We start from the raw sequence: 14,761 nt of genomic DNA, 5'->3' as shown, positions 1-14,761 counted from the left end.
ATCAAAGACATCCCTCCCCCCCCCCCCCCCCCACCCCCCCCCCCCCCACACACACACACACATACACACACACACGGCCAACCCCAGCTTCATGAGTTCATGAGTGTTCCTTACCCTGAACCAGCAAACGTGCAGTCGCCACGACGGAGTCTATGCCGTTGGTTGCCACGCATTTATACACAGCTGTATCTGCCAATGCTACCTTTGTGATGACTAGCCTGCCGTTCTGTCGCTTCAGTTGAGGATTGGTGAAGTCCAGCGTTGTGTTGTCTTTCTTCCACTCATAGCGGAGGTTGTTCACCTCAGCAGGGTCAGTAGCAGCCTTGCACTCCATCACTGCATCCTGCCCGGTCCGCACAGACACGTCCTTAGGACCGTGCACAATCCGTGTTGGATCTGAAAAGGGAGTGGATCAAGGCATAACCTGATGGTATATGGTTAGTGAGTGAGTATGGTTTTGTGCCGCTGTTAGCAATATTCCAGAAATGGACATCAGAAATAGGTTTTACACATTGTACCCATGTGGGGAATCGAACCCTTGACGAGCGAATTCTTTACCACTAGGCTACCCCATAAGTTTCTGTAGGTGGTGCTTCAACGTTAGTAATGCATATAACTAAGGGGTCGATCATTTGATATTTTGACGGGGGTTGGGGTAGTGATGGTGGGCTGTGATTTTATCGAACAAAATAAATTGTTCCCGAAAATTCTTGAAAAAACAATCATACTTTATATAGTTGTCAAAATAGAAATTCGGCTGCCATAAAAATTGTTTGGCTCATTGTATTAAGTGAAAAAAACAACATCTGGTTTTGCAGCTGTGGCTGATAAAATATCTAGTCTCAATACAAAACAACTCCTAAAGATTGACAAATCATTGATGGGCTTTAAGCACCAAGTCCGCGTGTATTCTTTGTCCCCGACCCAGGGATTCGATATGGAACGCACTGAAACACTGTAAACATCGTTCACTAGGTGTGGCTACAAGCCGTGTACAGTCATCTGGTTAATACGCATATGAAATGCACCAGGACAATTAAGGACTTCAGTGAATGACTTACCTCTAATGATTACTGTATATTTACTGTTGTCCTCGCCGTATTTGTTCCGTACAAAACACTTGAACAGACCACCATCTCTCATCATGGCTTTCTGAAAAACCCACAACATTGACTTACAGACATTGTTCCCGTAGCAACACGGCAACACGGATACCAATCAGTCCCTTCATGACCCACTGTTGGTTTAACCATCTAATTGATCTTCTTCGTCCAACAAAACAGTAACCCTACCTTGCTTACACCAAATTTCAAATCAGTGTTCAGACGGTAACTTGTATAAATACTCTGACATAATGTGTACCTTGTGATAATGCACCCGCACCAATTCCTCGAGAGATACTGAAAAATCTTCTAACATCCCATGTCTGAGTCCCTTGAGTTAAACGCCGTTTCGAATTCTATTTCAGATTTATCACAGGGAGTAAGCATCAGGTTGGAGAATGGACCCAGTTAACGCAGGTCATAGAGGGTCAAGCATGGTCATTAGAAGCGAAGCCCTTCGTATCCTCTAGCTGACAAAGCTGTGGCCATGTTAAGGCAGAGACCCGTCTTGTAACAGATTACCCCTACGGGTAACACTTACGCCAATCAGCAGAGATCCATTCTCAAACAGTTCATATCTCCCATCTGCATACAGTTTCTTCTCTCCCTTAAACCACACGAGGTCCGGGACGGGGTGACCGGTGTGGTGGCAGTGTAGGAGTGCCCTTCCCCCTCGAATGACCTTCACATCTGCATGATCAGGTTCATTGATGACTGCAGGAATGGCTAGAAAGATTCAAGTCATGAATGTGTTATTGCTCAAACTAGACCACAAAGTGTAGCACTGCATTCGTCAGAAGTATGCTCCAAGCGGTGTTCTTCATTTAGTATAATGTACCTAGCAAACCAAGGTTCCAGCCTGCACGGTCCTCAGGCTATGATCAGCACAATATATTGAATATTGCCACCTCATTTATTCTAAAGAAACGTTTAGTGGTAAGTTTAATGCTTATAGTTTAAGCTACAAATGTACCGCCTTCTGGGAAGTACTCTCAACCAATCAATCTCCATGAACCCTTAAGTCTATTCATGAGAAATGCATTGAAATTCTTATTTTTAATTGGGAACCGTTTATCCTTCCTAACATGAAATCGTCCGCAAGCTGATTAAATTTGTCCCCCAAATCCAACGAACACATAGTCAATGTTTTGTTTGTTTGTTGTTTTTTTGTTTAACGCCGCACTCAGCAATATTCCAGCTATATGACGGCGGTCTGTAAAATAATCGAGTCTGGATCAGACAATCCAGTGATTGACATCATGAGCATCGATCCACGCAATTGGGATCGATGACATGTATCAACCAAGTCAGCGAGCCTGACCACCCGATCCCGTTAGTCGCCTTTTACGACAAGCAAAGTCGCCTTTTACGGCAAGTATGGGTTGCTGAAGACCTATTCTACCCCGGAATCTTCACGGGTCACATAGTCAATGTCTCTGGACTGAAACGAACGTCGTCTTTATCAAATGTCAGCGATTACAGATGTCTGCTTTATGTAACGTTGTACCAAGAACCCACCTAGAATGTTGATGTAGGTATCGGACCAGACGTAGCCGTGGATGTTGGAGGCGTTACACTGGATGACCATGGTGTCCGTGCGTCTCACGTCCGTCAACACCAGTTTCCCCTCAGTTATTCTCTGGTTCTCTTTCGGCTCTCGTTCTGTTAGATGTTTGAACATAGACGAATGTAATATCTGGAGATGTGTTACACCTTCGTGATAAATGGGGAGGAAACATTTAGGCAAGAAGTATGGATCACCGGGGCATCATGTGCGCTTCCATCCTTACTGATCTGTTTCTTTATGCCGATGAATAGGACATTCTGCTTGGACTGTCTAAATCAAAACAAAAAAAAGGCTAGAAGTTTAACTTAAGCTTGAGGTATATTGATGATCTGATATTGTTCAATCGTGGTCAAATAGCCAATACCCTTTCATTGATCTATTCACGTTTTGCATAAAGAGTGGCAACAAACTATCCAAAATGGTAGGGTGACTTCAACGTACCAATAGTCAACACTCACTTTATGTCGAGCAATTTTTTCAGCAGCTTCATCCTTTTCTGTGTTCATTTCAGAACTGGTTAGGATTAATCGAGCAAGCCCTATCGACCAATATTTCAAGAGTTGTTTGATCAGGAGTACAGCATTCACGGCCTCACTGAAGCGTCCACACCATGTTATGGCAGACAAGTGAAGGGCATTTCCACATTTGACACATCAGCGACCATATGCTCCATTACATCAGCGACCATATGCTCCATAACATCAGCGACCATATGCTCCATTACATCAGCGACCATATGCTCCATTACATCAGCGACCATATGCTCCATTACATCAGCGACCATATGCTCCATTACATCAGCGACCATATGCTCCATTACATCAGCGACCATATGCTCCATTACATCAGCGACCATATGCTCCATTACATCAGCGACCATATGCTCCATTACATCAGCGGCCATATGCTCCATTACATCAGCGACCATATGCTCCATTACATCAGCGACCATATGCTCCATTACATCAGCGACCATATGCTCCATTACATCAGCGACCATATGCTCCATTACATCAGCGACCATATGCTCCATTACATCAGCGACCATATGCTCCATTACATCAGCGACCATATGCTCCATTACATCAGCGACCATATGCTCCATTACATCAGCGACCATATGCTCCATTACATCAGCGACCATATGCTCCATTACATCAGCGACCATATGCTCCATTACATCAGCGACCATATGCTCCATTACATCAGCGACCATATGCTCCATTACATCAGCGACCATATGCTCCATTACATTAGCGACCATATGCTCCATTACATCAGCGACCATATGCTCCATTACATCAGCGACCATATGCTCCATTACATCAGCGACCATATGCTCCATTACATCAGCGACCATATGCTCCATTACATCAGCGACCATATGCTCCATTACATCAGCGACCATATGCTCCATTACATCACCGACCATATGCTCCATTACATCAGCGACCATATGCTCCATTCAAGTCCCTTTTTGACTTGCACCATATATTCCCGAGTTTGTTAAGATGAACACTTGAATTGTCCTTGCATGGGTTCGTGACTGGTGTCGTCGGTATGGATGGATACGCTCACCTTTTCGTGATCATCTGGTCTCAACACTAACTGAAGGTGTGTCGTTAACACACACCGTGATACAGTCGGTATTGATGGATACGCTCACCTTTTCGAGAACATCTGGTATCATCACTAGCTCTGATAGTGATCCGTTACCACACAGTCGGAATCGGACAATGGAGTCTGCTTTTAAATGTAAAATTCGCCTTGCCAATTTCCACACAAAAAGATTTCTGAGAAACCACCCATTATTCCATGTACATGTACCTACTGCCCCCTTCACCTTATTCTATCAGCCAGCTGCACGTCACCTTCAGCATACCTCTCAGTGGGATGCCATTTATAAGCCACTCTATATGTGGACTGGGAGTTCCTGTCGCCCGGCAGTCTATCACCACGTCTTCCCCCTCGCCAGCAGTCACGTCTTTGGGCTCCGTCACCCACGTCGGCGCCGCTGGAACAGGATGGGTGGATTTCTACAAATTTCTTAGGCTGACAAAATTGTCATATTGAATGCTGTTTCAACGCATTTATTTTAATAAACATCAGTTACAATATGTATATATAGAAACAACTAACTTCTATACAATAGTGTCTTTTACCCCTACCTTCTACGTCATCTGTGAATGCCCTTGTCAACTATTTTATCCCTACCTTCTATGCCCACCGTGAATGTCCTTGTCAACCATATGTCATCCCTACCTTCTACGCCCACCGTGAATGTCCTTGTCAACCATATGTCATCCCTACCTTCTACGTCCACTGTGAATGTCCTTGTCAAGTATATTTTATTCCTACCTTCTACGCCCACCGTGAATGTCCTTGTCAACCATATGTCATCCCTACCTTCTACGTCCACTGTGAATGTCCTTGTCAAGTATATTTTATTCCTACCTTCTACGTCCGATGTGAATGTCCTTGTCAACTATATTTCATCCCTACCTTCTATGTCCACTGACAATGTCCTTGCTAACTATTTCTAACCCTACCTTCTACGCCCACCGTGAATATCCTTTTGACAACTATATTTTATCCCTACCTTCTACGTCCACTGTGAATGTCCTTGTCAACTATTTTTAACCCTACCTTCTATGTCCACTGACAATGTCCTTGCTAACTATTTTTAACCCTACCTTCTACGTCCACTGTGAATGTCCTTGCTAACTATTTTTAACCCTACCTTCTACGTCCACTGTGAATGTCCTTGTCAACTATTTTTAACCCTACCTTCTACGTCCACTGTGAATGTCCTTGTCAACTATATTTTATCCCTACCTTCTACGCCCACCGTGAATGTCCTTGTTAACTATCATTTACCCCTACCTTCTACGTCCACTGTGAATGTCCTTGTCAACTATATTTTATCCCTACCTTCTACGCCCACCGTGAATGTCCTTGTCAACTATATTTTATTCCTGCCTTCTACGCCCACCGTGAATGTCCTTGTCAACTATATTTCATCCCTACCTTCTATGTCAACTGACAATGTCCTTGCTAACTATTTTTTTACCCTACCTTCTACGTCCACTGTGAATGTCCTTGTCAACTATATTTTATCCCTACCTTCTACGCCCACCGTGAATGTCCTTGTCAACTATATTTTATTCCTGCCTTCTACGCCCACCGTGAATGTCCTTGTCAACTATATTTCATCCCTACCTTCTATGTCAACTGACAATGTCCTTGCTAACTATTTTTTTACCCTACCTTCTACGTCCACTGTGAATGTCCTTGTCAACTATATTTTATCCCTACCTTCTACGTCCACTGTGAATGTCCTTGTCAACTATTTTTAACCCTACCTTCTACGTCCACTGTGAATGTCCTTGCTAACTATTTTTAACCCTACCTTCTACGTCCACTGTGAATGTCCTTGTCAACTATTTTTAACCCTACCTTCTACGTCCACTGTGAATGTCCTTGTCAACTATATTTTATCCCTACCTTCTACGCCCACCGTGAATGTCCTTGTTAACTATCATTTACCCCTACCTTCTACGTCCACTGTAAATGTCCTTGTGAGGGGCCTGGTTCCCTGTTGGCTCCCTGTACACATGTACACTCCTGTATCAGCCTCCTCCAGCTCCTCGATTCGAATCTCATGGTTTCCTGGTCCAAATTTACTTCGTGTTAAGTTCAGCATGGATCCGTCGGCGCGGCTCCAGGACACTTTGGGTCGTGGACTTAAGAAGCGATAGAGAGAACTCAGTTTATATAGCAAGAATTGGTTAGAGTCAGTTGCCCATCAGAAATACTAGGACTCTAGGAGCACCTATTCAGATCGGTGTTAATTGCCGGAAGGTATTATTGGTTGTGAAAGAACAGAGCTTGGTTCGTGAGTGGCATCTAATTTGACACCTTGTACCTTTTATCAGAATATAATACTTCATATGAACTGGGGTTTTGTCCTGTATACAATAGTATCTTCTTGCAATCTTGGGAGGAATCAGCAAGTTTGGATCATCTTTCAAACCACTGAACAATTCATCTGACCAGGACATATGTTCTTGGGTTGCATTCGTACCGGGTCAGAGCAGGTCCCTATTGAGTCATGTGTGTCGTACTGGGGGCAGCTTTTTATGTCATGTCACCCCTATGGATCGTTGCCCGTGTTTCAAGTCATTGGTTTGTTACTCGATACAGTTACAGGATGTCGTGGATACAGTGACAGGATGTCGTTGATACGGTTACAGGATGTCGTGAATACAGTTACAGGCTGTCGTGGATACAGTTACAGGCTGTCGTGGATACAGTTACAGGATGTCGTGGATACAGTTACAGGCTGTCGTGGATACAGTTACAGGATGTCGTGGATATAGTGACAGGCTGTCGTGGATACAGTTACAGACTGTCGTGGATACAGTTACAGGCTGTCGTGGATACAGTTACAGGCTGTCGTGGATACAGTTACAGGCTGTCGTGGATACAGTTACAGGATGTCGTGGATACAGTTACAGGATGTCGTGGATACAGTTACAGGATGTCGTGGATACAGTTACAGGCTGTCGTGGATACAGTTACAGGATTTGTGGATACAGTTATAGGATGTCGTGGATACGGTTACAGGCTGTCGTGGATACAGTTACATGATGTCGTGGATACAGTTACAGGATGCCGCGGATACAGTTACAGGATGTCGTGGATACAGTTACATGATGTCGTGGATACAGTTACAGGATGTCGTGGATACAGTTACAGGATGTCGTGGATACAGTTACAGGCTGTCGTGGATACAGTTACAGGATATCATGGATATAGTTACAGTCTGTTGTGGAACAGTTACAGGCTGTCGTGGATACAGTTACAGGACGTCATGGAAACAGTTTCATGCTGTGGTGGTACAGGAGGTATATATACAATAATAACATGTACTCACTTGCCCGCGAATATACACATCATCTTCAGCGTCTTCCCCTGCAGCCCCAACATTGCGGACGGAGTTTGCCACATAAGAGACATCGATTCGTCGACAGGCTTACCTACAACAGAGTGGGATAGTGACGAAGTGAGCAATGTCAACTGCATATGCATCCGGTCTTTCATAGCCTTCTGCAAAAAGCGGCTTGAATGTAAAGTCGACTCAATTTATGCACTATCTGTACACAACATACCTCCTTGTAGCTTCAACCTGAAGGAGTTCCCGTACGTCATTGATCTTGTGATTTGATTGTAGGCCACACAGACATATTCCGCGTCCCCCTTGATCTCGTCCTCGCGTACACTCACAAAGTATAGGTCACCTGCAAAAATAGGGTAAGTAATACTTATTGTAACAAGGGTTGGTCGAAAAGCTCTTCAACCGAAACTGCTGCTGCGACAGTTAGAGCTGTCAAAATATTGATTCAAAATGCTCTTAAACTTAAACAGCAGCAGGAAAGGTGAGATCAGTGATGATGTAACGTTGGCTGATTCAATACGTTCTTCAACCTAAGCTGCAGGAGGAAAGGTGAGATCAGTGATGATTCAAGACGTTCTTCAACCTAAGCTGCAGGAGGAAAGGTGAGATCAGTGATGATTCAATACGTTCTTCAACCTAAGCTGCAGGAGGAAAGGTGAGATCAGTGATGATTCAAGACGTTCTTCAACCTAAGCTGCAGGAGGAAAGGTGAGATCAGTGATGATTCAATGCGTTCTTCAACCTAAGCTGCAGGAGGAAAGGTGAGATCAGTGATGATTCAATACGTTCTTCAACCTAAGCTGCAGGAGGAAAGGTGAGATCAGTGATGATTCAATACGTTCTTCAACCTAAGCTGCAGGAGGAAAGGTGAGATCAGTGATGATTCAATACGTTCTTCAACCTAAGCTGCAGGAGGAAAGGTGAGATCAGTGATGATTCAATACGTTCTTCAACCTAAGCTGCAGGAGGAAAGGTGAGATCAGTGATGATTCAAGACATTCTTCAACCTAAGCTGCAGGAGGAAAGGCGAGATCAGTGATGATTCAATACGTTCTTCAACCTAAGCTGCAGGAGGAAAGGTGAGATCAGTGATGATTCAAGACGTTCTTCAACCTAAGCTGCAGGAGGAAAGGTGAGATCAGTGATGATTCAAGACGTTCTTCAACCTAAGCTGCAGGAGGAAAGGTGAGATCAGTGATGATTCAATACGTTCTTCAACCTAAGCTGCAGGAGGAAAGGTGAGATCAGTGATGATTCAATACGTTCTTCAACCTAAGCTGCAGGAGGAAAGGTGAGATCAGTGATGATTCAATACGTTCTTCAACCTAAGCTGCACGAGGAAAGGTGAGATCAGTGATGATTCAATACGTTCTTCAACCTAAGCTGCAGGAGGAAAGGTGAGATCAGTGATGATTCAATACGTTCTTCAACCTAAGCTGCACGAGGAAAGGTGAGATCAGTGATGATTCAATACGTTCTTCAACCTAAGCTGCAGGAGGAAAGGTGAGATCAGTGATGATTCAATACGTTCTTCAACCTAAGCTGCAGGAGGAAAGGTGAGATCAGTGATGATTCAATACGTTCTTCAACCTAAGCTGCAGGAGGAAAGGTGAGATCAGTGATGATTCAATACGTTCTTCAACCTAAGCTGCAGGAGGAAAGGTGAGATCAGTGATGATTCAATACGTTCTTCAACCTAAGCTGCAGGAGGAAAGGTGAGATCAGTGATGATTCAATACGTTCTTCAACCTAAGCTGCAGGAGGAAAGGTGAGATCAGTGATGATTCAATACGTTCTTCAACCTAAGCTGCAGGAGGAAAGGTGAGATCAGTGATGATTCAATACGTTCTTCAACCTAAGCTGCAGGAGGAAAGGTGAGATCAGTGATGATTCAATACGTTCTTCAACCTAAGCTGCAGGAGGAAAGGTGAGATCAGTGATGATTCAATACGTTCTTCAACCTAAGCTGCAGGAGGAAAGGTGAGACCAGTGATGATTCAAGACGTTCTTCAACCTAAGCTGCAGGAGGAAAGGCGAGCTCATTAACCTAGACGTTTAGCGGAGGTCGACAAAAGGAACCAACGAAACAGCTTAACGTCTGTGCATCTCGACCTGGTGCTAAGCGATTTCCCCGGATTAAAATACTGTATCGCACGGCCGGACAAGAATTAGAACAAGTCATAATGACATAATAATGCTTAAAAACATGCATGGTTCGTTATAAAGTCAGCAGATGTGTTCATATAAATGAAAATCAGGCGTTAGAATTTCAATACTTGCATGTTTTGGGACACTAAATGCATAGGTTAGGCTATAACGTTACAACAATGCTCATTTTAGCGGTTTTGGGAAGCTTTTTTCTAAAACTTGAACATAGGCAAGTCTTTGGCCAAAGCTGATGTTCGTAAGATTTGTTTGCTTGTTTGTTGCAATCACAAATATTGCACCTTTATGACTGCGGAAATCGAGTCTGTGGCTGGCATCACGAGCATCATGAGCATCCATTTATGCTATTGGGATACGATGACATGCATCAACCAAGTCAGCCACCCGTTAGTCGCCTCTTACGACAACATGGGTTGCTGAAGACCTATTCTAACCCGGATTTTCACATGTAGATGTTAACAGTACAGGTATATACAAATCATTTTGGGTCAAAAGAGAGTTGCTCATATGTAAATGATCTTTTGAAGTTCGAAAAACCAGGCAATGTCACAAATATTAGCAACATTTGTGTTTTGGGTCTAACATAAAACGTTTGAAGCGGCTGACAAATATCCTACGAAAATGCCATTGATTTTCATAACTTTAATATTTGACGTTTCCAGCTGGCCAAGTAGTGCAGTTGTTGTTCCTCTTCCTGCATCATATTAACACTGGCTACTGAAGACGTCATCATTTCAAAGGGACGTAATTTATAACTGTATTTTCTTCGTTAAACTTTCTGCCGTTCGCTGACCCCAGTATCACTTACCTTCATAATCTGTGACGACCGTCTCCGATAGCTCCACGAATTCCTGTTCCTCTTCGTAGTCGTAGTCGTACTGGTAGGACCACACAATCCTGGCGTTTGGAACGCTCCTGGGGGGGTTGCATCTGAGCTTCAAGGAGCGTCCAGGAACTAGACGTCGGGCTCTGACCTGGGAAGTCCTCCCACTTTCAGCCTTGGCCTCGATAAGTTCGTATTTGTTTGACAGGGATATACCGTGTATGTTCTCAGCACTACATTGGTAGTAGCCAGCATCCGTCGCCTGGGCGTCGTGGATGACAAGAGTATTGCTTTTTGTTACAACCACACGGCCTTTGTTGATGTCGCTGTTGTAGTCAATGTTGACGCCGGATTTCAGCCAATACAGGCTGGAAAGCAATATCAGAAAATGAATTCCGTTTCTTTGTACAAAGTTTACATGTTTGTCACCCACTAGGTCAATGAATATACCTCTGAGTCAATACTATGACAGCTTCCAACGAAAACACGTCTACACTGAAACCCGTTAAACCGGACACCATTAATCAGGACATCCCGCTTTTCGGGCAATTACTGTCAGGAACGTCCACAGATATACAATACATTATTCAGTGCCAATGATTCGTTTATCCGTAAGACTTAACTCAGAACAGCAACGTCCGCGGTGTAGGGGTGGTGTACATCTAAACTACGGTAGGTATTATACATGTACAGTAAATTCATATTTTGTTCAGATATTTACAAGCATTAGTCATTCGGATTGTAAGAATTTCGCAATAAATATGTTGAACTATGTGTCTTTTAACATTACTGTATATTACAAGGTTTAAATCAGTCGGCGCGGTAGGTCGCAGTGACCTAGATACAGGCGATGCGTTTGGTCACCATCATCATCAGCAGCAGCAGCAGCAGCCGGCAAGGTGATGTGTACTCACACGGGTATGGGTTGTCCCTGGGCTTCGCACGGTAGCTTGAGTCTCTCGCCCTCAACAAAGTACCTCTTCTTTGGGGACATGTTGGTAACAACAGGGGGCACTGGAATGATGATATGGATAGCTTTACAGTAAAGATTGTCATGCTTCTCTCATCGACGGACGGACTTCTACTGTAGATCCGTTTTATCATTTTAAAAGTTGTCTCTAAATCGAACGCACACTGGAAAAATGACACTATATTTTTTACATGAGTTAGTGAATGTTTGACATCACAATCAAGTTTGGTCCATGTTATGTCGTTATGTCGTATATATATATATATATAATCGTAATTGTTGTTTCTGCAGACTGACCGGTTCCGTCTTAACAGCGACCTAATATCCAAGTTTGATGCCTTGAACACATTCCCCTTCCTTTGTTTTACAGACATCTACAAAACATCGACCTGTATTTGGTTTTCGACTAGTTGCTACTATTTAACATTTATTGGTCACTAACCTATCTTATTGTCAATATGTTTTCCTTGTTTGTTGTTTAACGCCGCACTCAGCAATACCCAGCTCTATAACGATTGTTTGTAAATAATGAGTCTGGGCCAGACAATCCAGTGATTGATGTTACGATCATCTATCTACGCAATTAGGAGACGATGACATACATCAGCCGAGTCAGATAGCCTGACCACCCGATCCCGTTAGTCGCCTCTTTCGACAAGCATTGGTTGCTGAAGATCAAATCTAAGCCGAAACTTCACTTGCCTGTCAATATGTAAGCGACCAAGAAATAACAAATAGGCAGTACATATCTACGATTTCCCCGCTTGTTCTGGATAAGGGATCGATAATGTTGGCAACATCACCCACGTACAATACGGCTGAGGAACAAAAGTGGAAATACGAAAGATCAAACTTGTTTGTGTCGAAAGTAAATATTCAGAGTCACCTACTTCCAGTTCATCAGTTCAAGAGAAGTTAAAACAGTGACAGGTTAAAGGTGACGTATAAAATAACGCTCTGCGCTAAAAATGAAAGAAAACAAATCGATAGGTAACAAACATAGTCAGTTTGGCGTCGGTGATGAACGTTCAAAACGGACCTCCGTGTAATCATACAAACTGAACGGTCAAGATGGACGACGTGTGTACATGTACCGGTCAAGATGGACGACGTGTGTACCGGTCAAGATGGACGACGTGTGTACATGTACCGGTCAAGATGGATGACGTGTGTACCGGTCAAGATGGACGACGTGTGTACATGTACCGGTCAAGATTGACGACGTGTGTACATGTACCGGTCAAGATGGACGACGTGTGTACCGGTCAAGATGGACGACGTGTGTACCGGTCAAGATGGACGACGTGTGTACATGTACCGGTCAAGATGGACGACGTGTGTACATGTACCGGTCAAGGTGGACGACGTGTGTACATGTACCGTTCAAGGTGGACGACGTGTGTACATGTACCGGTCAAGGTGGACGACGTGTGTACATGTACCGGTCAAGATGGACGACGTGTGTACATGTACCGGTCAAGGTGGACGACGTGTGTACATATACCGGTCAAGATGGACGACGTGTGTACCGGTCAAGATGGACGAAGTGTGTACCAGTCAAGATGGACGAAGTGTGTACATGTACCGGTCAAGATGGACGACGTGTGTACATGTACCGGTCAAGATGGACGACGTGTGTACCGGTCAAGATGGACGACGTGTGTACATGTACCGGTCAAGATGGACGACGTGTGTACCGGTCAAGATGGCCGACGTGTGTACATATACCGGTCAAGATGGACGACGTGTGTACCGGTCAAGATGGACGACGTGTGTACCGGTCAAGGTGGACGACGTGTGTACATGTACCGGTCAAGATGGACGACGTGTGTACATGTACCGGTCAAGGTGGACGACGTGTGTACATATACCGGTCAAGGTGGACGACGTGTGTACCGGTCAAGATGGACGACGTGTGTACCGGTCAAGATGGACGACGTGTGTACATGTACCGGTCAAGATGGACGACGTGTGTACCGGTCAAGGTGGACGGCGTGTGTACATGTACCGGTCAAGATGGACGACGTGTGTACCGGTCAAGATGGACGACGTGTGTACATGTACCGGTCAAGATGGACGACGTGTGTACCGGTCAAGATGGACGACGTGTGTACATGTACCGGTCAAGATGGACGACGTGTGTACATGTACCGGTCAAGGTGGACGACGTGTGTACATGTACCGGTCAAGGTGGACGACGTGTGTACATGAACCGGTCAAGGTGGACGACGTGTGTACATGTACCGGTCAAGATGGACGACGTGTGTACATGTACCGGTCAAGGTGGACGACGTGTGTACATATACCGGTCAAGATGGACGACGTGTGTACCGGTCAAGATGGACGAAGTGTGTACCAGTCAAGATGGACGAAGTGTGTACATGTACCGGTCAAGATGGACGACGTGTGTACATGTACCGGTCAAGATGGACGACGTGTGTACCGGTCAAGATGGCCGACGTGTGTACATGTACCGGTCAAGATGGACGACGTGTGTACATGTACCGGTCAAGGTGGACGACGTGTGTACATGTACCGGTCAAGATGGACGACGTGTGTACATGTACCGGACAAGGTGGACGACGTGTGTACATGTACCGGTCAAGATGGACGACGTGTGTACATATACCGGTCAAGATGGACGACGTGTGTACCGGTCAAGATGGAAAGATGGACGACGTGTGTACCGGTCAAGATGGACGAAGTGTGTACATGTACCGGTCAAGATGGACGACGTGTGTACATGTACCGGTCAAGATGGACGACGTGTGTACCGGTCAAGATGGACGAAGTGTGTACATGTACCGGTCAAGATGGACGACGTGTGTACATGTACCGGTCAAGGTGGACGACGTGTGTACCGGTCAAGATGGACGACGTGTGTACCGGTCAAGATGGACGACGTGTGTACATGTACCGGTCAAGATGGACGACGTGTGTACCGGTCAAGATGGACGACGTGTGTACCGGTCAAGGTGGACGACGTGTGTACATGTACCGGTCAAGATGGACGACGTGTGTACATGTACCGGTCAAGATGGACGACGTGTGTACCGGTCAAGATGGACGAAGTGTGTACCGGTCAAGATGGCCGACGTGTGTACATGTACCGGTCAAGATGGACGACGTGTGTACATGTACCGGTCAAGGTGGACGACGTGTGTACATGTACCGG

At 44.9% G+C, this 14,761-nt stretch overlaps 1 protein-coding gene across 4 annotated transcripts in view; it reads right to left on the bottom strand.

The window, feature by feature from the left end:
• LOC139444968 (neuroglian-like) overlaps window positions 1-14,761 on the bottom strand; it is a 64,108-nt gene that overhangs the window by 17,661 nt on the left and 31,686 nt on the right. For all 4 annotated transcript variants that reach the window (XM_071226001.1, XM_071226000.1, XM_071226002.1 and 1 more), the window contains exons 3-12: window positions 11,531-11,630; window positions 10,602-10,984; window positions 7,842-7,970; window positions 7,607-7,709; window positions 6,223-6,413; window positions 4,553-4,684; window positions 2,622-2,765; window positions 1,645-1,829; window positions 1,062-1,152; window positions 115-396 (exon numbers count right to left, since the gene is read on the bottom strand). In XM_071226001.1, the coding sequence (XP_071082102.1) occupies window positions 115-396; window positions 1,062-1,152; window positions 1,645-1,829; window positions 2,622-2,765; window positions 4,553-4,684; window positions 6,223-6,413; window positions 7,607-7,709; window positions 7,842-7,970; window positions 10,602-10,984; window positions 11,531-11,630 (1,740 nt within the window). The remainder of the gene's footprint in view (window positions 1-114; window positions 397-1,061; window positions 1,153-1,644; window positions 1,830-2,621; window positions 2,766-4,552; window positions 4,685-6,222; window positions 6,414-7,606; window positions 7,710-7,841; window positions 7,971-10,601; window positions 10,985-11,530; window positions 11,631-14,761) is intronic.

The sequence above is a fragment of the Haliotis cracherodii genome, unplaced genomic scaffold, assembly GCF_022045235.1.
Source record: "Haliotis cracherodii isolate W230 unplaced genomic scaffold, xgHalCrac1.p SCAF_6, whole genome shotgun sequence".
Classification (NCBI taxonomy): Eukaryota; Metazoa; Mollusca; class Gastropoda; order Lepetellida; family Haliotidae; genus Haliotis; species Haliotis cracherodii.
The sequence above is the reverse complement of the archived record's forward strand: the minus strand, read 5'-3'. Positions and strand labels throughout refer to the sequence as shown.